Below are 26617 nucleotides of genomic sequence, written 5' to 3'. Positions count from 1 at the left end.
TGTCAGTCACTGATAGTGATTCGCAGAGGTGTGGACTCGAGTCACATGACTTGGACTCGAGTCAGACTCGAGTCATGAATTTGATGACTTTGGACTCGACTTGACAAAATGTAAAGAGACTTGCAACTCGACTTAGACTTTAACATCAATGACTTGTGACTTCACTTGGACTTCAGCCTTTTGACTTGACATGACTTGCTACTTTCCCCAAAACCCAAAGATTAAAAAGTTATTTGGGAGCGCGCCGCTCCGTATTTTTCCTTTTCTTCGTCTGTGTCTATCAGCGTGTTGTTCCTGTCAGCTGGTGTGCTCTCAGTACAACAGCCAATCAAATTAGATCTACGCTGTTTTCATCCCACAGCTCTCATCCAATCAAATTGCAGGACAACCAATGAAGAAGAATTGTCAAACAATGCGGCAGTGAGAAACAATTATGCCAAAGTTAATTTCGTTCGGGTATTAAAACTACGACTCGGTCAACAAAAAACGAATAGCCCTATGCAAATCATGCAGTTCGAATATTATAGACGGAGACGTAACAACTTCCAACTTCGTTCGACATTTGAAGATGCACAAAGAAGGGTAAGTTTTGAATGTAAGCTAACGTTTATTGGCTAAGTAACGTGACTTTTATTTGCTGTGTAGTTAAATCAGTGAGGCTGTAAACTCACTGCTAACGTTATAACCATAGACATCTTATAAGGGTACGCAGCATCGCGCGCTACTGCCTACAGGCGCAGACGAGACGCGGGGCCGCCATCTTGGAGTGGTGATCTGCTCCACTAGTGCAATTCATTTGGCAGGAGCAATGAACTGTCAGCGCATTTAATTCATTTTACCTCACTGAATACCACTGATTTTCACGCGCTTTTTTGTTATATGTGTAGCTATGATAAAGGACACATGTTTTGGCGTGTTTTATTATTCATAGTTTGCTTAACAGTAATATAATATACGCTATAAGTGACCAGACGTCCGAGATCAAAACTGGGAATGTAATCCCAGAGATGGGGAAAAAAACGGTCAGCTATTTTTAAATTGAAGAAACTATATGATTAGGTTATATATACATGCGTATATCCTACATAAAGAATGTATGAATACATTAGATATCTATATATCTTATAGACTGTATCTCTGTTGCTGCAGCAGCAGAGAGTTTATTCTGTCTTGACACTTTGTATTGATATTTTGTATTACATTCTTCCCTTAAATGATCATGTTTACAGTCATTGTTTTATATGTATTTTTTTATGTATGTCGCTTTGGATAAAAGCGTCTGCCAAATACTTCAACATAAACATATATAAACACCTGTAAGTCTTTATATCAGCTAAAACCACCAATCTGTTTCACTGGATTCAGAATAAAACCAAATTCTGTCTTACCCAACAATGTTAGTATTTGAATATTGTTACTTGAAGACTTATTCCTGGTTACAATTATACTGTTAGGAAAGTATTGTCTTATATTTTGCCTAAAATGAGAATGCATCATAATCAGTGGCGGCTGGTGAATTTTGTTTTAGGTGGGGCTGAAAGTTTGTAAACCAAACCCCTGTAGGGGCGTCATCCTCCCCCAGAAGATTTATTTGTGATTTTCACATACAAATATTAAAGATCTTTGCTCCTTCTCAACTCTGTGGTAATATTATTTTCATAAAATACAACCAATAGTACATTAATGTTAAATCTTACTTGTGAAAAGTAATCACCCGATTTCTATTTTCAACTGTCCGCTCATTTGAGTTGGAAAACGCTGAACACCATCTTTGTTTTCTCCCTGTCAACTGTCAGTTTAGGCTGCTCGCCGGCTCCTCATCACCACTTCAAGATGGCGGCCAAATTGCTCGTGTCACAGCAGCCAATGCTGCGTCTACTTATAAGATGTCCATGGTTATAACGTCATTGAAAACACGGCAATATGTTGCGTCCACTGCAGTTCGCTACCTTATTCATACTTTTTGTCAAGTGATTTTTTTTTTTAAGCAGGGTTGCATGAGGTACCTTTACATAACGTTACGTTAGTCAATGTATCACACACAGTAACGTAACGTTAGACGGCGATCCGCAGCACCGCGTATTTTAGCCACCTACAAAAACACAAACATAGTCAAATAAAGGTCAGTTAAAATGTATACTATATTAAGAATATGTGAACATATTGCATAGGGCCCTGACATCTAAAAAGTACAACTCTGTTCATTGTTTTGTTCATGTTTTTGTTATGTTTTTAATATGTACGCACACATCAACACACATACAGTATGAGATGAGATCAATGAGATAAGGTAAGAACAGGATAGAAACTGCTGTGGAACTACCGGTAGTTACAATGCAATGTGCCAAGGAAATACAATGTTAACACTTTTGTGCAAATAAGTACAGTTGCACTTGTTTTTTCAAATGTGTTTATTCTGTAAAGGAATGAGTTAAATGTTTAAAATGACTGGATAATGGTGCTATTATGAAGTGCAATGTTAGCACTATTTTTTTTCCTGCAATTTCAAATGCACTTGTTTTAATAAATAAATACAGCGTTTTAAAAGCATACACAATCTGTGTAAATATATTAGTCTGTGGTTAAAAGGACTTGAAAGGACTCGAAATTCAAAATGCAGGACATGGGACTTGACTTGAGACTTTCCAGTCTTGACTTTGGACTTGACTCGGGACTTGCCTGTCTTGACTCGGGACTTGACTCGAGACTTGAGGGCAAAGACTTGAGACTTACTTGTGACTTGCAAAGCAATGACTTGGTCCCACCTCTGGTGATTCGTACAGTCAAAAGAACTGCCGATCCCATGAAAACAAGCCACATGAAAACAAAATGAGAGTAGACTAGTAGAGGAGACAGAAAGAAGGGGTGGGGGGGTAAAGTGTAAGCAGGCTGTTTTGAGAAGATTTAAAATAAAAATAATAACTAATGTATGTACACATACATAGGCTATTATTTACACAGTTATTGTAACAAAAATACATTTCTCCTTGGGGATCAATTCTGATTCATATTATTATTATTATTATTATTATTATTATTATTATTATCCCTTCTACTGCAACTGTTGTAGTTGTTAGATTAACGCGAGTCCCTACGCAGTGCGCGAATGTCTGCACTGTACTGTCTGTACTACGCACGCCCCCCCCCCCCCAATTTTTTTTTTTTTTTTGGGGGGGGGGGTGATTCGGTGAACGAATTTTTTGAACGAATCAATTTAAGGAACTGATTCTAGTGATTCAGTACAGTCAAAAGAACTGCCGATCCCATCACTACCTCATTCTTCCTTCTTCGCCAATCACCTTACGGGCGTGGTACGTTCACAACAATGGGAATTCTGAATATCACTCACTCAAGAACACAACATCAACCTCAGCAGGTCGTTACAATACATCGAATGCGGCTGTTGTCCTAGCTGTTGATGCTCTTTTCAAAATAAAACACAATCAATCAATTTTTTTAGGAAAATATTGATGGGAGGGAATATGAAAACGTACGTAGATACTGTTAAGTACGCGAAGGAATTTTACATTTTTTTGGTCAGTAATCATACCTTAAAAAAAGCACTTGGGCGTTACGTGGTTTTACTACGAAAATCTCATACCGGAAGCAAAAGCACATTGACGCTTTACAGCCGCTGCCTGGGAAATTACATGTTAACGGACAAAGTAACAGTAATATTAACATATTTTAATAAGTAACAGGAATAGGCTTTTTAAGGGCGTTCGCTGACTTACAACACCGCGGTATGATGCGCGGTGTACTTTTTGTGCTGAGGTTTGAAATCTTACGTCTGTGTTAGTTGGCTGCCATTAGCGCACGAGCAGGGTAGTCCAAGTAGAAAAAAAAAAAGCTCCGAAGGAAGATTGCTGAAGGACTTCTTTTATGTAAACATGGGCCGCATCCGGGCGGAGGAGGACGCGTCGTGAAAGGTGATGTGTCCTTTTGTCACACTTTCTTTGACATATAATAGCTATTAAATAGTGTTGTGATGTTGCCTGAAGCTAGTCAATGCTAGCTCGACTGTACTTCAACAAATCAAGACTATAACAGTAGGTTTCTTAATTAAGTCTGTAAATGTTAGTCACGTGGTTGCTAATGAGTGGTTAAATGCATTGGTGTAATTAATCAGAATACTGTACTTGTGTTAAGTCAGTATAACAAACAAAAGCCAATTTGATGTTTTTAATTCATAATTAATGATTTAGAGAGAGGTGGATTAAAAATTGACTACTTGATATGCAAACCAGCTAATGTAACAGTAACTTGTGGGTACTGTATAAATGAGCAATATAATAAGTGGTTAAAATACCTGCAATGTAATATGACACTTCACTGTACATCAAATTGGTCTTTTTTGTAGTGTCACTAATGGCTTGCAACACAAAAGGGAAAAACCTACACTTGGTCTGTTTTCCATTATGATTTGTTACTGGAAGGGGTTATTATTGAGGGTGCGGTTGACACTCAAGGATATCCAATATGAGGACTGGATCAAATATCATAATGTCCAGTTTTGGTTGACACCGTCAGAGTGTTATTATTGTGTACATGACAGCCCTTTCTAGTACTTTTCCTCTCATTCTTAATGTGGATGAAATTATGATATATTACCTGTGGATTTCAGTACATATGACCCCACTAGGCAGTACGGTGAGACAGGGGTTAGTGCATGTGCCTCACAATACGAAGGTCCTGAGTTCAATCCCAGGCTCGGGATCTTTCTGTGTGGAGTTTGCATGTTCTCCCCGTGACTGTGTGGGTTCCCTCCGGGTACTCCAGCTCCCTCCCACCTCCAAAGACATGCACCTGGGGATAGGTTGATTGGCAACACTAAATTGGCCCTAGTGTGTGAATGTGAGTGTGAATGTTGTCTGTCTATCTGTGTTGGCTCTGTGATGAGGTGGCGACTTGTCCAGGGTGTACACCACCTTCCGCCCGAATGCAGCTGAGATAGGCTCCAGCACCCCCCGCGACCCCAAAAGCGACAAGCGGTAGAAAATGGATGGATGGATAACCCACTACAAACTACAATGGAACCCGCTTATGTCAACGCCAAGCAGCGTTGACATAAGCTAATGTGTACATAACCAAAACCGGAAATAGGCATTGTTTTCACATTTAATTGTGATTTTCGCCTGGGGTAAAAGGAAAAGTGGAATCTCGTTTTCCCATTGTTCATATTTTTAATTTAGATTATTGTGTTTTCATGTGATATTTCATACACTTATCCAACAGAACTACTGCGGTGATTTCCTTGTATGATTACAATTACAGTAAATCCTTCATACTTGTGCACATTTTTCTCCTGGTGGCCTAATAGAAAAATACAAAATAGGTTCATTTTGTTTGTTGCTGTGGTAGAATCCGGGTTAATACTTTATGGTTTTTATTTTGAAACTTAGTTTGCACTAGGGTTGTCACAATACCAAAATTTCAGTAGTCGATATCAACACCTGTAATCTTCCACGATTCTCAAAACGATAAAAAAAACAAAAAAACATGTACTTTTAAATTCAATATTTTATTGAAAATTATTTGAACCAGTCAATTATTAACATCTTTTTAAACAGAATTTACATTGCAGTAGCAGCTGCCAATACATAAAAAAAAGAACAGCAGTGGCCCATAGCCACCCAATATATCAAAAGAAACTACTGTAGTTGTGATTATGCTCTTGAATAACAATTTAACATTCTAGAAAGAACAGCAGTGGTGTGAAGCCTTATTGTTGTATTTAAATTTTAAGTCAATATAGGTATTTGAACCATGTTAAAACTTCACAAGCACACATTTGGCTCAAGTGATCAACTGTCCCAAAGGAGTTGGTAAAAACAGAGCTTGTCTGGTCCCACCCCTGTGCCGTAAGCAACAGAAAAAAAATGAACAAATAAAGAACAAGCTGAAGTAGTCGATCAATATGGTGTTAGCGTGACGTCATCACGTAATTTCTAATAGGCTAATAAAAAAGGCTGAGGCTCAATCCAAAATGTCCCTCTTCCCCCGCCCCCCTTCTTCTTAACCCTCCCCCTCGGCTATAGAATCTAGTGTCATGGCGAAGTGTTGAAAATACGCCTCTAGGCATTCAGATATCGCCCGAGTTTTGCTATGTCATCAACCCTCGCCGTTTGCTGGCAGACACGATTAATGTTTTGTTTACTTTCAAGATGCTGTCGCACAGGATTTATAGTTTTGGTGGTCCCAATGGTTTTGTTCGCTAACAGCACCCAGGGGCGCCGCTAGGGATTTTGGGCCCCATGAAAATAATATTTACAGGGCCCCCAACACAGCGGTAACATTATAATTTCATCATCATTAGGAGCCTCTCTGGGCCCCTAGAATCCGTCTCCTTTACTCCCTCTTTTCGGCGCCCCTGACAGCACCGCTTATGGGGAAGACTGTATTACATCATTCTCACCCACGAAACGTTGCCAACTGGATGTTACTCACTATTGATAAGCCACTGTGGGGATGCGCTTATTTTTTTTTAACCCAAAACAAAATTTAAACACAAAAGTTTCTGTGGGGACATGCCCCTGACGTCACTTCCTGTTGCTCCTTATTGGCTGAACACTAACCAAATGTGAAAACTATGACCCCTCGTGGCCTGGAAGATCAGAAAAAAACTTTTGGTTCCAATACAAAAACAGTGGTGTTCAAAGTGTTGCCAAACGACAGAAAGGTGTCCTTAAGTTGTTGTTGTTAGCACTGTGATAAAGGTTGGGTTGCACGTTCTAGAGGTTTTCTGCACGCTTGGGTAATGCACACTCCCTTTGTGCGGGGCGAATACTTTTGTGTTGTATTTATTTGATTATCAAAGATACACCTCCCTACTCACTAAAAACAAAAGTCATTAAAGTGCATCACAGATAATTCTGCTGCATATTTATCTCTGGAAAACCAGGCACGTACTGTATGAGAAGTATTGTGAAGCAGAGTTATGCCACACCTACTGACTTGTACACGAGGCAGCTGCTTTTTAGTGAGCTTTCGATGAGTATTAACATACAATGTGAATTTTCTCACATTGTATTTGTCTACATGCTTGCTGGTCAGAAGATACAATGAAATAAACATAATTTAAAGTCACTACTTACTTGTACACGCAGCAGCTGCTTTTTGTTCAAGGCAAATATTTGAAATATTTGCATTTGTGCGCATGCTAATTAGCGTTGGAGAGCAGACAGACAGAACACCCCTCTACCCCATTCATTGCCACCTTCAATTCTGTTGTTTTTCAGTGTTCTTGACGGTGCCTGGTGTAATACACCCAATTTGTTTCCTTTTGTACGATTACCGATTTAACCAGTCAGATTGTTATATCTAAATTAGAGATGTCCGATAATATCGGCAGGCTGATATTATCGGCTGATAAATGCTTTAAAATGTAATATCGGAAATTATCGGTATCGGTTTCAAAAAGTAAAATGAATGACTTTTTAAAACGCCGCTGTACGAAGCGGTACACGGACGTAAGAAGAAGTACAGAGCAGATGCGTCTCCCAGTCAGCAGCCCCTCCCCTCTCCAACACACAACACAGGAGTTGACGACTGCAGCATGAGAGGTTTACTGGCGACGCTTGATGACCTCATCAAACCGCCGCGAGCGGAGCATAACAACAACAAGAGTGTGTTGTTGCCGGTGCTGTAGCCTTGGTTACAAGCGAGCTCGCTCGGTGACTGACTAACGACACCATGTCTATAGTTTGTGATTATTTTAAAGTGTCTCTGACGGATAAAAAAACTGGCAATTTGCAATGACTGCAACAAGTTGGTTATGCGAGGAGGAACCAAGACGTATTCCTTTAATACGAGCAATTTGATCTACCACCTCTTCAAGAATCATAAGGAGATACACGATGAATACAAACGGAAGATGGATGAAAAGCAAACACCGAAAAAAAGGAGTACCACACAGTTGTCGCTTAAAGACTCCGCCAAGAAAAAACAAAAATACAACAAAAACCACCCCAGGGCGAAAACCCACGTTGTGGTCAGGGACAACGTAACGCACGCAGTATTGCAAAGGCTACGGTGGAGTTTGGATGGCACACACTTTGCAGCTTGCAGTGAACGGAGGTGCCCTGTTTCAACGCAGCATTTCAGAAGCTCTGGCTGACTGGTAGGTCACTTCAAGCACTCACCACTAGCTTGCAGCACATTTGTGTTACTCATACAAATACGTTAGAGCAGGGCAGATTGAGCCCAGTTTATAATTTCCTGTTATACAGTATGCCAGGCAGCCTTGCACTAAAGGAGGATTATGTTATCGTGTACTTTATTACTCTAGTATACTCTGGACTGAAGCTGTGGGCCTTCATTGTTTTTGTAGCTGTTGTTTTGAGGCATGTTTAAAAAAAATTATGCACTTTGTTTAAGTCAAAGTATAGTATTTCCCATAGTTGTAGTGGGTATCAGGATTATCTCAGGGAGAGCATGTCCCAAATTCCAAGCTGCTGTTTTGAGGCATGTTAAAAACAATAATGCACTTTGTGACTTCAATAATAAATATGGCAGTGCCATGTTGGCACTTTTTTCCATACCTTGAGTTGATTTATTTTGGAAAACCGTGTTGCTTTGTTTAAAGGCCTACTGAAATGATTTTTTTTTATTTAAACGGGAATAGCAGATCCATTCTATGTGTCATACTTGATCATTTCGCGATATTGCCATATTTTTGCTGAAAGGATTTAGTAGAGAAAATCGACGATAAAGTTCGCAACTTTTGCTCGCTGATAAAAAAAGCCTTGCCTGTACCGGAAGTAGCGTGACGTCACAGGAGCTAGTATTCCTCACAATTCCCCATTGTTTACAATGGAGCGAGAGAGATTCGGACCGAGAAAGTGACGATTACCCCATTAATTTGAGCGAGGATGAAAGATTCGTAGATGAGGAACGTTACAGTGAAGGACTTGAGAGGCAGTGATGGACGTATCTTTTTTCGCTCTGACCGTAACTTAGGTACAAGCTGGCTCATTGGATTTCACACCCTCTCCTTTTTCTATTGTAGATCACAGATTTGTATTTTAAACCACCTCAGATACTATATCCTCTTGAAAATGCGAGTCGAGCACACGAAATGGACATTTAAAGTGACTTTTATCTCCAAGACAATACATCGGTGACACACTTAGCCACTGAGCTAACGTGCTAGCATCGTTCTCAAATGAAGATAGAAACAAAATAAATAAACCCCTGACTGGAAGGATAGACAGAAGAGCAAAAATACTATTAAACCATGTACATGTAACTACACGGTTAAAAATTCTCAGCCTAGTAAGGCTTAACAATGCTGTTGCTAACGACACTAAGGCTAATTTAGCAACTTAGCAACCGGAACTCACAGAACTATGTACTCTCTCCTTTTTCTATTGTGTATCACGGATTTGTATTTTAAACCACCTCGGATACTATATCCTCTTGAAAATGAGAGTCGAGCACGCGAAATGGACATTTAAAGTGACTTTTATCTCCAAGACAATACATCGTTGACACACTTAGCTACTGAGCTAACGTGCTAGCATCGTTCTCAAATGAAGATAGAAACAAAATAGATAAACCCCTGACTGGAAGGATAGACAGAAGAGCAAAAATACTATTAAACCATGTACATGTAACTACACGGTTAAAAATTATCAGCCTGGTAAGGCTTAACAATGCTGTTGCTAACGACGCTAAGGCTAATTTAGCAACTTAGCAGCCGGAACTCACAGAACTATGATAAAACATTAGCGCTCCACCTACGCCAGCCAGCCCTCATCTTCCCATCAACAGCCGTGCTCACCTGCGTTCCAGCGATCAACGGCGCGACGAAGGACTTCATCCGTGGGTTTGGCGGCAAGCATCAGCTAGGCGTCTTCTATCAGGGTAAGTACCGTATTTTCCGCACCATAAGGCGCCCCGTGTTATTAGCCGCACGTTTAATGAACGGCATATTTCAAAACTTTGTTTACCTGTTAGCCGCCCCGTGCTATTAGCCGCACCTACGCTACGCTAAAGGGAATGTCAACAAAACAGTCAGATAGGTCAGTCAAACTTTAATAATATATTACAAACCAGCGTTCTAACAACTCTGTTCACTCCCAAAATGTAATGTGCAAATGTGCAATCACAAAAATAGTAACACTCAAAATAGTGCAGAGCAATAGCAACATCAATAACTCAACGTTGCTCATACGTTAGTGTCACACAACACACAAAATAAACATTTAAAGCTCACTTTCTGAAGTTATTACTCATCTACAAATCCCTCGAATTCTTCTTCTTCGGTGTGCTTCACTTGTTTTTTGACACCATCTGTGATGTGGACGCGCATGCAGTCATAGATCAACAGGAACGGCGCTGCGTGAAAAAAGTCACCCGGTGTCTTCGCGTAAACGTCTATCAACCACTCGCTCATCTTTTCTTCATCCATCCATCCCTTCGAGTTAGCTTTTATGATGACGCCGGCTGGAAAGTTCTCTTTTGGCAAGGTCTTCCTTTTGAATATCACCGTGGGTGGAAGTTTCTGGCCGTTAGCATGGCAAGCTAGAACCACAGTAGGACGACTTCTCATTCCCTGTGGTGCGAATATTCACTGTACGTGCTCCCGTTGTATCCACAGTGCGGTTCACATGAATATCAAAAGCCAGTGGAACCTTGTACGCGTGTCTCTTAGTAGGAGACATTTTGTTGTCTTTACAGAAAAACAAATGAAATTAAATATCCGCGAGCTTCTTCTTCTCCGGGGGCGGGTGCTCACCTTGGCGGTTGCTTACAGTAGAAGAAGAAGCGCTTCCTCTTCTATGGGGCGGTTGCTTACCGTAGAAGAAGAAGCGCTTCCTCTTTTACGGGGAAAAAAGATGGCGACTGTTTACCGTAGTTGCGAGACCTAAACCTTATGAAAATAAATATGAATATTAATCCATATATAAGGCGCACCGGGTTATTAGCCGCACTGTCTGCTTTTGACAAAAATTGTGGTTTTTAGGTGCGGCTTATGGTGCGGAAAATACGGTAGTCCTTGTTGTGTTGCTGTAAGTATTGTACTTAGCCGCTAAGACACCGATCGATCCCACCTACAACGTTCTTCTTTGCAGCCTCCATTGTTCATTAAACAAATTGCAAAAGATTCACCAACACAGATGTCCAGAATACTGTGGAATTTTGTCGAAGAAAACAGAGCTTTGTGTATTGTGTCTAATAGGGCCCAAACACTTCCGTGCATTTTATGACGTCAGGCGCATAAATCATATCCAAAGGAGATTTTCAACCGGAAGTGTGGCGGGAATTTTAAAATTGCACTTTATAAGTTAACCGTATTGGCATGTGTTTCAATGTTAAAATTTCATCATTGATATATAAACTATCAGACTGCGTGGTCGGTAGTAGTGGGTTTCAGTAGGCCTTTAATGCATCCAGCGGGGCATCACAACAGAATTAGGCATAATAATGTGTTAAATCCACAACTGTATATATCGGTATCGGTTGGTATCGGAATCGGTAATTAAGAGTTGGACAATATCGGATATCGGCAAAAAAGCCATTATCGGACATCTCTCTCTATATATGTATGTATGTATATATATTAGGGCTGCGAATCTTTGGGTGTCCCACGATTCGATTCAACGCGATTCTCGATTCAAAAACGATATTTTTCCGATTCAAAACAATTCTCTATTCATTCAATACATAGGATTTCAGCAGGATCTACCCCAGTCTGCTGACATGCAAGCAGAGTAGTAGATTTTTGTAAAAAGCTTTTATAATTGTAAAGGACAATGTTTTATCAACTGATTGCAATAATGTAAATTTGTTTTAACTATTAAATGAACCAAAAATATGACTTATTTTATCTTTGTGAAAATATTGGACACAGTGTGTTGTCAAGCTTATGAGATGAGATGCAAGTGTAAGCCACTGTGACACTATTGTTCTTTTATTTTTTTTTATAAATGTCTAATGATAATGTCAATGAGGGATTTTTAATCACTGCTATGTTGAAATTGTTACTAATATTAATACTGTTGTTGATAATATAATTTTTGTTTCACTACTTTTGGATTGTTCTGTGTTGTATTTGTGTCTCCTCTCAATTGCTCTGTTTATTGCTGTTCTGAGTGTTGCTGGGTCGGGTTTGGTTTTGGAATTGGATTGCATTGTTATGGTATTGCTGTGTATTATTTTGTTGGATTGATTAATTAAAAAAATAAAAGTAAATCGATTTTTGAAAAATGAGAATCGATACTGAATCGTACAACGTGAGAATCGCGATTTGAATTCGAATTGATTTTTTCCCACACCCCTAATATATATATATATATATATATATATATATATATATTATATACACAATATATATATGTATATATATATATATATATATACATATATATATATATATTGTGTATATAGTATATATATATTTTTTCTATTAATCTTCATATGTCTAATTTGTATTTTATTATTTATCTCTACACATGGTTCTTACTATTTTACACAGGTTTTATTATTTTTATTTTCCAACGTTCCTCAGATGAGCCATCTGCCTCAGGGGTTATCGGCCGTGCTTGTGGGGGCGCTTTTGTGTCAGCGTCCTGGTGGCCATGGTCTGATGACCTCCTGGGGCAGATGGCTCCTGTGATAGTTTTTACTCACATGTCTCCTCTGTACTCAGCCATGCAATCATTGGTCCATATAGTTGCATATGTGTGTATGTTGTGTGCGTGTGTTTGTGTTTGGTATCTGTATCCGTGCGTACGTATGTGATAACGAGGGATATGGGTCACCGGGGTATTGTTTTCAACTTTGTAAAGCACTTTGCTTTGCATTTCTTTTGTGTATGAAAAGCGTTTTATAAATTAAGCTTGATTTGATTTGATTTGATGATAAATGGCCCCTTTGGTTGGGTCTTAATTTTTATGTCGAAAAACGTGTCGATGTCAGCTCAAGCAGGCAATATTGTAGGTAATTGGGTAATTAGTAGACCACGTCCAGTTTACATCTGCTGTGACAACGAGAAACACACGAGCCTCCACCAGGGGGCAGTGTAGCGTACCCAGATGTAAAACCTATTCTGCACAATCAGCCTTTTCATATAAAGCGATAAATGAATGGAACGACCTCACAACAAACTTGAAAAGTCAAAAAGATTACTCTTCATTCACAATTGAACTTAAAAAAGTGGCTTTGGAGCAATCAAAGCTGCTCACACGGTCACTGAGGTGGGCACTATGATTGACATGGCATTTTAATGTGTATTATATTTATGCATGAGAAAAAAATGTTGTGAGTTGTCTCTGTTAAAATCATGGTTGTTTTTACAAATGATGACAGATGTGAACAAGAGCATGTATTGTCTGTGTGATGATATAAATGAGATGTGGTTGTAATGTGTCAATGAAAGGACATTTTATGACTTTTCTTAATTTGAATACATGCTATAGTATAATTTTGTTGTTATAATTGTATTGATGTTTTTGTATATCTTTAATTTAGGTAACCAGGGACTGCATATGGAAATTAGCTATTTAGCTATAATCTGGTACAGAACATATATGTCTTTGAGCTTAATGTCTCTGTGCTTTGTCCCTTCAATTAAAGACTATACTACTACTACTACGGTGGTGAGTTGGTCGACATGGACCGGTTCTCAATATGGTTGTATGATATACCGGTATTAGTATGGTACCGCGATACTAATGAATCATATTCGGTACTATACCGCCTCTGAAAAGTACCGGTCCGCCACCCCCAATTAGATTAATAATTAATATTCTACCACTTGTCCTTAATAATTTAGACAAAATAATAGAATGGAAAATGTCCCAATATGTTACTGCATATGTCAGCAGATAAATTTGTTTGCTTACTTACTAATAAAAAACAAGTTGTCTTGTATGTTCACTATTTTATTTAACCCTTGTGTGGTGTTCATATTGTTGTTACTCAGCCAGTGTTCGTGGGTCTGATGGACCCGTTGCATTTTGTGGCTTTTAATGCCTCACAATCAAACACGTTTATGTTAAAATACTGACTTATACCAAAAAACATCTGTAATGAAGTGCTTCGAGAGGCTGGTAAAGGAATACATTGTCTCCAGACTTCCCCCCACATTCGACCCATACCAGTTTGCTTATCGCCCTAGCCACTCCACAGAGGACGCCATCTCCTCTGCACTCCACCTGAGCTTAGCACATCTTGAAGGAAAGGACACACACGTGCGGATGTTGTTTCTGGACTTCAACTCGGCATTCAACACCATCATCCCGCAGCACTTGGTGAGCAAACTGGCCCCCCTTGGATTCAGAACCCCCCTATGCAACTGGCTGCTTGACTTCCTCACAGACAGACCCCAGTCTGTGAGAGTGGGCAACAACACCTCCAGTGCCATCTCCCTGAGCACCGGCTCCCCCCAGGGCTGCATCCTGAGTCCGCTGCTGTTCACGTTGATGACCCAAGACTGCTGCGCCAGGTCCACTACTAACCACATTGTGAAATATGCGGACGACACAACAGTAGTGGGCCTCATCCGTGACAACAACGACATGGACTACAGGGAGGAGGTGAAACATCTGGTTGACTGGTGCAGAACCAACAACCTGGTCCTGAACATCGACAAGACCAAGGAGATCATTGTCGACTTCAGGAAGCACCAGTCCAGCCACGCTCCACTCTTCATCAACGGCACAGCGGTGGAGATGGTAAGCAGCACCAAGTTCCTGGGGGTGCAGATAACTGACAATATGACCTGGTCCCTACACACTGGAGCTCTTGTAAAAAGAACTCAGCAGCGCATGCACTTTTTGCGTCGGATGAAAAGAGCACAGCTTCCTCCCCCCATTCTCAGCACATTCTACAGAGGCACTATAGAGAGCCTGCTGACCAACAGCATCTCTGTCTGGACTGGAGCCTGCAGTGCCTCAGACTGGAAGTCTCTCCAGAGAGTGGTGAGGACGGCGGAAAAGATCATCAGGACTCCTCTTCCTCCTATCCAGGAGATTGCAAAAAGCCGCTGCCTGACCAGGACTCAGAAAATCTGCAGAGACTCCTCCCACCCCCACCAAGGACTGTTTTCACTGCTGGACTCTTGAAAGAGGTCCGCAGCCTCCGTAGCAGAACATCCAGGTTCTGTAACAGCTTCTTCCCTCAGGCCGTAAGACTCCTGAACGCATCATAATAATCCCCTCAACTCCTCCCAAAAATGGATGAACTTGCTGGAATATAAAGACAATATAACATACATCCATAAACGTGGATGCATATGCAAAAGTGCAATATATTTATCTTTACAGTAATCTATTTATTTATATCTGCACCTTATTGTTTTTTTATCCTGCACTGCCAACCAGCTAATGCAACAAAATTTTGTTCCTACCTGTACTGTAAAGTTCAAATTTGAACGACAATAAAAAGTAAGTCTAAGTCTAAGACCCACAAACACTGGCTGAGTAAAAACAACACGAACGTTGCATGGAAATGTCTCTGCCAGTTTCTGCATCCCACAGGGATTCTTCTTTTGTGTTTCTGCACCTGCGCTTCCCACACAAGGTTGCAACATTGTTTGTCAACACTGTCTGCGCTCATTTTGTCGCACATTTGACCCTCTGATGTTCTGGGTACCTACACTCTGTCCTCCTGTCTAGGCCTGCTGTGTGTGTGTGTGCGTGCGTGCGTGCGGGCGTGTGGTACACAGAACATAAATTTCCACACTTCTATTAGCCCCGGGTCCAGTGGACCCCGGACATCTTATATGTAATTAAAATGTGTAGGGGGGGGTATGGTGTGCGTTCATTAAATATGTATTCTGATATATGTTCTTCACAGAAAATGAGCCAAAGCCAGTGAGTCTCAGTTTGAAAAATTAATTAATTGTATCATTTTTCTTTTTAAAAAAAAATCGAAAACGGGTCCCACAGACCCGGAAACCAAACAAGGGTTAAGGACAAACTTGCAATAAGAAACATATGTTTAATGTACCCTAAGATTTTTTTGTTGAATTATAGCCAATAATGCAATTTTTTGTGGTCTCTTTATTTAGAAAAGTACCGAAAAGTTCAGAAAAGTATCGAAATAATTTTGGTACCGGTAACAACACTAGTTCTCAACATAAATAGTGTGGGGCCATTGTGTCGTTAGTTAGGTCTAGGCCTATTGTAGGGTTTATAAATGTGTTTGTTATCTGCACTAACTTGTAACATCTGCACTAACTTGTAACATCTTCTCTTCCTGATAGGTGTCGGTGTTTCATCCCTGAAGGCAGCATCACATTTAAGCCATGGAAGATTGTGTAATATGTAAAGCATGAGCATGCTTCATCACACAATGACTGCTCCATCCAAACAATAGAGTTAACTGCGGTCACGTCATCACACAGCCATGGGCGTCTGTTCATCTGCCTGCAAGATGTTGCGCAGGGGGAAGTACTTTTTCCTGCTGCTCCTCTGCTTGTCTGTGCTGGCATGGGTTGCCATGTTTTCTGGAGAAATTGTCAAATCCCTTCCTGTGTCCTCGGTGACAACGCAAGCTCTTGCTATGCGGGACACGGTACACTCATGGACGTCAGCAGCGGATACCTTGATTACTCCAACGCCAATACAGGAGTGTCCTCAGAAGTCGCCGCTGCTACGTAAGTGAAGGCCCACACTCAGATATGTTTGCTGTGTTTAATAAAGGCCTACTGAAATGATTTTTTTAAATTTAAACGGGAATAGCAGATCCATTCTATGTGTCATACTTGATCATTCTGCGATATTGCCATATTTTTGCTGAAAGGATTTAGTAGAGAAAATCGACGATAAAGTTCGCAACTTTTGCTCGCTGATTAAAAAAAGCCTTGCCTGTACCGGAAGTAGCGTGACGTCACAGGAGCTAGGATTCCTCACAATTCCCCGTTGTTTACAATGGAGCGAGAGAGATTCGGACCAAGAAAGTGATGATTACCCCATTAATTTGAGCGAGGATGAAAGATTCGTAGATGAGGAACGTTAAAGTGAATGACTTGAGAGGCAGCGATGGACGTATCTTTTTTCGCTCTGACCGTAACTTAGGTACAAGCTGGCTCATTGGATTCCACACTCTCCTTTTTCTATTGTAGATCACAGATTTGTATTTTAAACCACCTCGGATACTATATCCTCTTGAAAATGAGAGTCGAGAACGCGAAATGGACATTCAGTGCCTTTTATCTCCACGACAATACATCGGCGAAATGCTTTAGCTACGAGCTAACGGATAGCATCTTGCTTTAACTGCATATAGAAACAAAAGAAATATACCCCTGACTGGAAGTATAGATAGAAAATCAACAATACTATTAAACCGTGGACATGTAAATACACGGTTAATGCTTTCCAGGCTGGCGAAGGTTAACAATGCTGTGCTAACGACGCCATTGAAGCTAACTTAGCAACCAGACTGCACAGAGCTATGCTACAAACATTAGCTCTCCACCTACGCCAGCCAGCCCTCATTTGCTCATCAACACCCGTGCTCACCTGCGTTCCAGCGATCGGCAGAAGGACGAAGGACTTCACCCGATGCGTTTGGCGGCCCGGAGACGTAGGAAGTCAAGGTGAAGTCGGCGGCTAGCGCGGCTAGCGCGGCTAGCCGCTAGCGCTCCAACAAAGTCCTCCTGGTTGTGTTGCTGTAGTCCGCTGCTAATACACTGATCCCACCTACAACTGTCTTCTTTGCAGCCTTCATTGTTCATTAAAAAATTGCAAAAGATGTCCAAAATACTGTGGAATTATGAAATGAAAACAGAGCTTTTTGTATAGGATTCTACGGGGTACCATAATTTCCGTTACTCGGACTTCGTCACGCGCATACGTCATCATACCGCGATGTTTCAGCCGGATATTTCCCGGGAATTTTAAAATGTCACTTTATAAGTTAACCCGGCCGTATTGGCATGTGTTGCAATGTTAAGATTTCTTCATTGATATATAAACTATCAGACTGCGTGGTCGGTAGTAGTGGCTTTCAGTAGGCCTTTAAAGTCAACATTGGTTTAAATCTCTGCACATTATACACTAACCTACTGGGCACGCCTGTACTAAGTGTTATACTACCTTATTTACAACCACAAACATTTACCTTTTGTGACAATGTCAACCCAAACATGAACATTATTATATTATATACAGCTTTTGTAGTGAATATCATTTCAGTGGTATCGTTGTTTTGGTTAGTAATTTGTTCTAAAAGACGAAGACCGAGTCATACGTTTTTCCATAATAATCCATTTGACACACAGAAATACTACCAAAAAAATTTAATTTTTTTACATGCAGAAAGAAATGCAAAATACATATGAGTGATATGAATAAATTAAGATTTAATTACATTTATTGAAGACCTGTTGGCAAAGATGGTAATGAGCAAGGGGGGAAAGGGATAATTCAATAGTGTTTTTCACCTTCTTTATCAAAGTGCTGCCACCTGCAACTTAAAAGAGCTGTACTTAAAAGAAAAAACTCAGAAACTTGTGGTGTAACTGTGTTAGTGTCAAGTTTATTAGGAGCTTAGGAAGATAATAGAGTGCACTTTATCGACTCCACTACTCACACTAAACATTGTTAAGTGCTTGGTAAATAACAGTCTAACCGTATCTTAGGACCAACAATACTGTAGTTGTTACATAACAGTAGTCCGGTCTTCTCTAGTTATAATAATTTCAGTAGTGTCTTTTTCTTCTTGTTTTATGGCAGGGCACTCAACGTTAAACGCTACTGTAGTGGAGTGTGAACCAGAGATGCCCCCCTTCTCCCTCCCTCACATACACATATATATCTTCCCAGACTAAATTATTTTCCATAAAACTGTACCTTTTAGAAACTTTACTTCTGCTTCTAAAATGCCCAAGTCTGCTGCTTGTTTGAAATCCTAGCAAAATGCCATAGGTAGGAGGAGCATGATAACATGAAGTGCAGTAAATGATCAAGTGTCTTCGTGGCGAAGGCCGCGTAGACGCACAAAAATTGAATTCATATGTGGTAGTCTGCTCGGGTGTAATGTTAGTAAATCGCATGCAACACGGCCACCAATAGTACATGCTGTTTTATAGATTGCACACGCTGTTTAGCGTGTGGTGTTTGAATCTTAGTAGATCAGGCCCTAAGTGGGAATCAATGTTTCTCTTGTAAAGGTGTTTAAAGATGCAGCTCTTTAAGAGCAATAAGTGCCAGGATAAACATAGTAAGTAAAAGTAAGTAAGTATAAGTATTATACTTGAGACTATTTCACATCAACTAAGATACCTTGTTTGTTTTACACACAATCTGTTCCCAGACATGATATGACATTGCATTTGTCTGGATTTATATGGAAATAGAAATTATCTGTTCCAGAGTCAAATCTTTACCTTCATGGCAAATGAGAATGAGGTGTAATTATGTCAAATACAGTACATGCTGTTACACAAATGTTAAAAATTAAGTTAACCACTAATGTAATTATTAAAATGTAATCCATTGACTTTTATTTAAAAAATAATCCACAGAAGGAGCACTGAAGCTGAACTTTGAGCCCACCCTGACACTGAAGGACGTGGAGGGCGAAAACAAGCGAGTAGCTGAAGGCCAGTTCGAACCTCCCTACTGCACGGCCAGACAGAGCGTGGCCATCCTTATTCCGCATCGCAGCCGAGAGCGACATCTCCTCTACCTGCTGCACCACTTGCACCCCTTCCTGCAGAGGCAGCAACTCCACTATGCAGTCTATGTCATCCAGCAGGTGCTCAACCACACTGTGTACACTATCATATTGCTGTCATAATTCAAAACCAAAACCCTCTTACTTGACTGTTTTTCAAAAAGGCTGGTGATGCCACTTTCAACCGCGCCAAATTACTCAACGTGGGTTACTTGGAGGCACTTAAGGACTACAACTGGGACTGTTTCATTTTCCACGATGTGGATTTGGTTCCTGAAAACGACCACAATCTCTACATCTGCGATACACAACCCAAACACCTGGTGGTTGGACGTAATTCCACTGGATACAAGTAAGTACATGGCAAAGACTCTCTTTGTACTACATGTGTTGTTATGTCAGTAAAACCATTTTAATAACATAAACTAACAATGGGTTAGTTTAAAACTAACATGAGTGTTTTTTTATTCTAACTAGGGGTCATAGCCTCTGTAGATAAAATAATGTTAAACCCATAAAACACATAAGTGTGTCAACTGTGGCGACTCAAGGAAAGGTGGACTAAAACATGTGGACTGTGTATCAAATAAAGCGGGGTAAACATGTAAATATTTTGTAAATCTGAAGAGATCTGTTATGTTTTACAGACCCCACACAAAGATAACAAATCTGGCATTGAGCAGTATTAATCTTACAGTAATGTGTGTGTGGTGTCCTCCAAGCCCCAAATCGTGTGTGAACAAATGTGATCTAACAAACTCTAGAAAGACTAAACGTAGCAACCACCGTAAAAACAGGCAATATAAAAGACAACATACAAGAGTAGGGATCAAAGTGTTCTGATTGTTGAGGAAATTTATTCATTAGAACTGTGACTACAGCTGCCATAGTTCAACGACAAATGGAGGGAATTGACAATATTCAGGACCAATCAGCAACAACATAATATCTAACTTTTGAAACCAAAACAATTTGTGATAGCTTGCCAAAAGAGAGCTCCCACAGTTGCACTTGTCTCATTGTATGTGTTTTTGTTTCATGTTTCCTACCAAAAACGTGTAAGGTCGACACCAAAAACGTCATGTGGCCCATGCACTGCGTTGTAATTCCCTGAAAAACTAACACGCAAGTTGGGAGTGAATCTTAAATGGAAGAGTGAACGAAACAAACAGAAAAGTATTTGTGGCCTAAAAGGAATGTATTTCTTCCTTGAGGCTGCGTTACAAGGGCTACTTTGGAGGCGTCACAGCCATGAGCAGAGAGCAGTTCCATCAAGTCAACGGCTTTTCAAACGCCTACTGGGGTTGGGGTGGAGAAGACGACGACCTCTGCAAAAGGTAAAACCCATTTTACCACAGCCGCTTTGAAAGCCACTTTTAAGATGCACAAGTGTGCATGCAAGCACTTTATATAGCTTGTCTGTGGCTCATTGTTAATTATTCTATCTAGAAAACTACACTGTAAGAACCTCCTAGAACAGGGGGGTCTAGAACCTTTTTTTTGACAGCTACCTTTACAAAATAAAAATGGCAGAGAACTACTCATTTGTGTAACCTTTATTTTCATAGCCTATTTCAACCCAAATGGAATAACCTTGTTTTGCATACGTAATAAAAAAAATCGATAACAACAAATGTTGTTTATCGACATCTTCCATATTCTAGTATGTATTTTTATTGTTGTATAGGTTTTTGTGTTTGATTTATATGACTGGCAACCATACTTGCCAACCCTCCCGAATTTTCCGGGAGACTCCCGAATTTCAGTGCCTCTCCCGAAAATCTCCCGGGACAACCATTCTCCCGAATTTCTCCCGATTTTCAGCCGGACCTGAGTGAGGACAGCCTGTCGTCACATCCGCTTGTCCTCCATATAAACAGCGTGCCGGCCCAGTCACGTTATAACATCTACGGCTTTTGGAGCTCAGTGCGCAACTGCACACACAACAAGAAGGAGACTATTATATATGTCTCCGTTATCCATAGGTTTATCTATAACCCATAAAGTAGGCAGGCACGGAGCTATTTCTCAGCGTGTGTTTATTCCAGCCGGCACGTTAATACACTCACACAACATCCGGATTCCCATCATGCATTGCTTCAAAACTACGGCAAGTAGTAGAGAGTGTTATGTGAGTGTATATGTGTAAATACATGAACACTGAAATTCAAGTATTTCTTTTATATATATATAAAATAATACTTGAAAGTATTTATTTGATATATATATATATATATATATATATATATATATATATATATATATATATATATATATATATATATATATATATATATATATATATATATATATATAAAATAAATACTTGAATTTCAGTGAATTCTTGCTATAAATATACCCCCCTCCCCCATCTCCCGAATTTGGAGGTCTCAAGGTTGGCAAGTATGCTGGCAACATTTAAATGGTACTTAAATTACGATGCAGTTCTCCACTCAAACAGTGTGCTCATTGTCTTGCTGGTATTTTGTGGTCATTTGTCATTAAATAGAGGCATATTGTCTGAATTGACGAGTTATGAACATACTGAGAGTTTAAGCAAATATTCTTCGACCCCTTGGTGAGCTAATCAAGACCAGCTCATGGGACCCCTGGTATAGAAGAAAGCAATAAAGTCAGCAAAGAATAACAATCCAGAACATCCATGATGCCGTGTTCTTTCTTCCTGGAATGTAAACAATATTACCAAAAAAAAACTTTGTTTGAGTCTGACATTGGCCAATCTGTATAGTCCCTACACCATTAAACTGCTTTTCCACTGCATTGCTTTTGCCACTGAAAATGCATCAATAGCGGGTACAGTGGAAAAGGGGCTTTAGGTACCATATTCTACAACAGCGGTTTGTCGCCAGTGTCACCCGACATCACCCTTTCTGTGATGTACGATTTAATATTTCCAAAATGTACAATGCATGGCTATTAGCAAACACAAACATCTGATGTTGTGCATTGCTTTACATGCCTCTTTATAGCCAGGCGGGGGAGCTGCTCTGACAGTGACTGCTTATTTTCAACAGTGCTGTTTGTTTATTTACAGGTAAAACTGCATTATAAACTGTACTATACACTGTCATTGTAGTAGTAGTCCTGAGTCCTGCGCAAGGTCAAATTGTACTCAAAATACTATCATTTTAAGCTTCTGGTACGATAACGTCATCTGGCATTACTGTTGGTAGCCCAACAAAGGGGTTCTAATAAGCACTACTTGTTACGTGTTTTTGTACTGGTCATTTAACTGTACTGCTCAAAGTAAACAAGACGTAATGTCTCACTTTTACTCGTAGGGTGGAGCTACAGAAAATGGAGATTGTGCGGCCACCCGCCGGCATCGCCCGCTACACAATGGTATTTCACAAACGCGACAGCGGCAATGAAATCAACAAAGACAGGTTGGTCCATTGAGGGATTTAGAAAATGCGCTGAAAACTATGACTTGTCCCTCATTGATGTTTTAAAATGCCCCATCAGGATGAAGCTGTTGGGACGAACGCCTGCGGTATGGAAAAAAGACGGACTCAATAGCTGCTCGTACAAGACTTTATCGGTGGAGAGGCCGCCGCTGTACGTCAACGTGACCGTGGACATTGGAAAGCCACAGAGCTGAGGTTTTTAGTCGGTTGCCAGATGATTGCAGAACTACAACCACACATTTGCAGCAGCGGAAGTGAAAGGTGATGCTGTGGATTTCCAACAACAAATGTTGTCCACTTCAGCTGTGTTCACATTTCAATGACTCCTTATGTGCAGTCTTAAAGTGCCCAAACATCCACCCAGAACTCAGTACTGTTTGATTATTAATAAGTATCCAATGTGATTAATCACTTCATAATTTCGTAGTCTTTTTTTAGCTGGATGCACATCTAATCTACATATTATACATTTAGCATATCTGTCTTGAGAGGAGGCTGAACTGCATTTTATTTTTAGACCAACACCTAAGTTTGGTAAAAGTAGCGTGACAACATAATTACTCGGTAGGAACTGAGTATAGTGATGTTTCTATACGTGCAGTGTTTCCACACTAAAAGATGGTTTACGTGGATGGATTGAGCATGTAGACATGATCATTTTTGGCTTATTATTCTAGAAATATCAATGCACATGCGCTCGAAATAATTGACCAGCTAAATTATTCAAATGTTGTATAATACTGTACCGTACTTATCTAGAAGTGACAATATTGAACTCCAGATGAGCAGACAAGTTCCAAAATAAAGCAAGTGACCTTGTAGGATTTGATGGATGTTATAAAACCTTCCTCAAATCACCATATTATATAAAAAATAGTCAAATTACTGTACTGCCTTTTCTTAGTAAGCAAAGACTTGTTTTTGTCCTGCAAAGGAGCCAGGATAATATACTTATTTATATAGAGCCTTATGTAATTGACTTGGGTGGTGGATTATGTATTACCTTATCAGGATGTGACCAATCAAAATGACCTAATATTATAAGCAATACACACATTTTTGTAATTATTTTGTTTTGTTTTGTTTATTCATGTGACCATCAAACTTGACACTTCCTGATCATGCCAGATGCATTGCCAATCCCGAAAGACTGATTTTATTTTGAAGTTTCTGAATATCTTTGTTGAATGTATACATTTTTAGATGATTGGTGGGAGAAGAAATGATGACTGATCTTTGCGCACCTAACGATTCGGCGAGGTTCCAATTCCCGGAGTGACGATTTGATCCCTACTTAAACCGATTCTCGCTATGTATTATTTGGTATTATATTTCAAATTAAAGTTTTTAAAAATAGGTTAGGAAAAAGCTCATTCTGGCTTAAAAATATATGTAAAAAAAATTGATTCTTCTAAAAAAAAAAATTCATTTATTTTAATTTGATTTTTTTAAACCGATTTTTATTAAATTATGAATGGGTTTATAATCAAGATGAATAAGAATGTGAATCGCTTTTTTTTTGTGCACCCCTATTGAATATGATACATTTCATGACTAGAAATTAAATGTCTAATAAACAATTATTTTCTTATTGTCACGTGGTTTTAAGTGTTGTTCTTTGTTATAGTGGTAACTACTAGTTCTTAATGTCAGGTAACAGTTGTAGGTGCTTTGCTGCGGTCTCCGTGCAAATTGCAGTGTATCCTCTTTGGCCACTTGGGGGCAGTATTCACGATGTTTGCCCTGCAATGAGAGTTAGGCTCACTTCTACAATCTAAAGACATACAATGAATGCAGCAGCTCCTTCAAAAAATGCAATTACAATTCCGGTAACTTATTATTGTTGTTATATTGTGCACCATACCAAGAGGTGTTCTTGAAGTTTGGGGTATTATTTAGCGTCATCAGATGTGCAAACTATTAGGAAAAAGCTCTGTATGTTCTATAGCACTGCAAACTACAGCCTCACAGTAATAAAAACAAAGCTAAGCGTTATCCAAGTAAAAGCAAAAAATGTGCTGAAGACTGTGAGCCATCATTTTACCACGATAAAGGGACCGGTAGAAAAGCAGTTTATCAATTATTTTTTCAGTCCTGCTTGTCCAGAGCAGAATGATTGAGCCCTTTGCAGCAGACAATGGACAAGTGGTGGGGGGACGCACTGAAAAGATAAGAAATAAATCACTAAGATGCCTTCCTATCCTTGCTGTGAGTTGACAGTTAATGCACCAATGTATGTCTTCCTCGTCATATAACACAACAATAGTCCTTTTAGCTGCACTGCCTCATATTGCACAAATGGTAAATATCACCGAAATAAAAAAAAGTCTGCTTGTTGTTCACTTCCAGTGACCTCTGCACATTTTTTTTGTTTTTTTTAGAACTGCAAAGAAAGAGCGGGATGTCTGAAGCTTTGTATGGACAAAATGATGTCATGTCCTCTTCCTATGGTGCAGAAAGAAGCTTTGTCTTCCAGAGGCCAGGCCAGGCCTGGTCATCAAGCGCACATGTGACACACTCACATGCTCTTTATAAAACCATCTCTGTTATTGCCATATTGTTAGCACAATGCTCAGTGGTTCTCAAACCTTTTTCACCAAGTACCACCGCGGAAAACACTTGGCTCTCCAAGTACCACCAGAGTGACCAACATTAAAATACAGTAGTGTAGTAGGCCTAAGTATTCATTACCACACAGATTATTCAGCTTTATATGCAACTAAACAGGTACAGAAAGCCAAACGTACTCTTCAAAAATAATAAGCTCAATCAATCAATGTTTACTTATATAGCCCTAATTCACGAGTGTCTCAAAGTGCTGCACAAGCCACAACGACATCCTCGGCTCAGATCCCACATCAGGGCAAGAAAAAACTCAACCCAATGGGATGACAATGAGAAACCTTGGAGGGGACGGCAGATGTGGGGACCCCCCTGGGCGACCGCTGCAATGGACGTGGAGTGGATCTAGCATAATATTGTGAGAGTCCAGTCCATAGTGGATCAAACATAATAATGTGAGAGTCCAGTCCAATAAGAGATGTATGAAATATACATACATAATAATATGCAGTGAATTAAAGTATAGTTACTAAAAACATGCACTATAAACATTTTCATACAGTATGTACATTATATAAGGTAAATAGCCCTCTTTTAACCATATTTTATACAAATGTAAATTAACTTAAATAAGCTACTACAAAGCTAAGGCAAAGTGGTGGATAGCATTGTGGTCTAAGGCTGCATGAGTGCCGCCTGCACTGGAGAGACGTGGTTCATTGACAGACATATATAACATGTACTGTTGCATTGGTGAAGCACAGCCTGACACCCTCCCTTAGGATAGTGGGCCGCGTGACAAAACATCGACAATGTTATGTTTCAAAATTAAGAGTTTGAGCTTCCGTAGCAAGTTAGCACACACAAACACAAGAGTGCAGAGAGCAGCAAACTGGCCTGGTTGTACAAAGTTAGCGGTCAAAATTAATTTCCGACTATGTGCCTTTGTGTAGAAATGTATATGCTGTTTTAAATGCAATTCTCTTCTGTTAAAATCT

General features: G+C 39.8%; 2 protein-coding genes across 6 annotated transcripts in view; one reads left to right on the top strand and one right to left on the bottom strand.

Annotated features, from left to right (window-relative positions):
* Positions 1 to 17913, bottom strand: part of zgc:175280 (cationic amino acid transporter 2 family protein) — a 58560-nt gene extending 40647 nt beyond the window's left edge. For both annotated transcript variants that reach the window (XM_062047665.1, XM_062047664.1), the window contains exon 1: positions 17472 to 17913. The gene's annotated coding sequence lies outside the window, so the exon portion shown is untranslated. The remainder of the gene's footprint in view (positions 1 to 17471) is intronic.
* On the top strand, positions 3595 to 24649 carry b4galt4 (UDP-Gal:betaGlcNAc beta 1,4- galactosyltransferase, polypeptide 4). Of its 4 annotated transcripts, none has more exons than XM_062047666.1 (7): positions 3595 to 3929; positions 16211 to 16603; positions 19478 to 19710; positions 19794 to 19981; positions 20844 to 20966; positions 22932 to 23036; positions 23116 to 24649. In XM_062047666.1, the coding sequence occupies exons 2-7, from the start codon at positions 16354 to 16356 to the stop codon at positions 23249 to 23251; spliced, it is 1035 nt and encodes a 344-aa protein (XP_061903650.1). In that variant the 5' UTR covers positions 3595 to 3929; positions 16211 to 16353; the 3' UTR covers positions 23252 to 24649. The 4 variants fall into 4 exon arrangements, with proteins under 4 accessions (XP_061903650.1, XP_061903651.1, XP_061903653.1 ...); XM_062047667.1 differs by lacking the exon at positions 3595 to 3929 and adding an exon at positions 4026 to 4049; XM_062047669.1 differs by lacking the exons at positions 3595 to 3929; positions 16211 to 16603 and adding an exon at positions 16847 to 17024.
* Positions 24650 to 26617: the final 1968 nt, after the last annotated feature.

This window comes from Entelurus aequoreus, linkage group LG05, assembly GCF_033978785.1.
Source record: "Entelurus aequoreus isolate RoL-2023_Sb linkage group LG05, RoL_Eaeq_v1.1, whole genome shotgun sequence".
In the NCBI taxonomy this organism is placed as follows: domain Eukaryota; kingdom Metazoa; phylum Chordata; class Actinopteri; order Syngnathiformes; family Syngnathidae; genus Entelurus; species Entelurus aequoreus.
The sequence above is the reverse complement of the archived record's forward strand: the minus strand, read 5'-3'. Positions and strand labels throughout refer to the sequence as shown.

Excerpts from the sequence above, each read along its gene's own strand:
- b4galt4 (XM_062047666.1), top strand. The coding sequence starts at position 16,354 with ATGGGCGTCTGTTCATCTGCCTGCAAGATGTTGCGCAGGGGGAAGTAC. Across the intron at positions 16,604-19,477 it reads TCAGAAGTCGCCGCTGCTAC|AAGGAGCACTGAAGCTGAAC; the intron begins GTAAGTGAAGGC and ends AATAATCCACAG. Across the intron at positions 19,711-19,793 it reads CAGTCTATGTCATCCAGCAG|GCTGGTGATGCCACTTTCAA; the intron begins GTGCTCAACCAC and ends TTTTTCAAAAAG.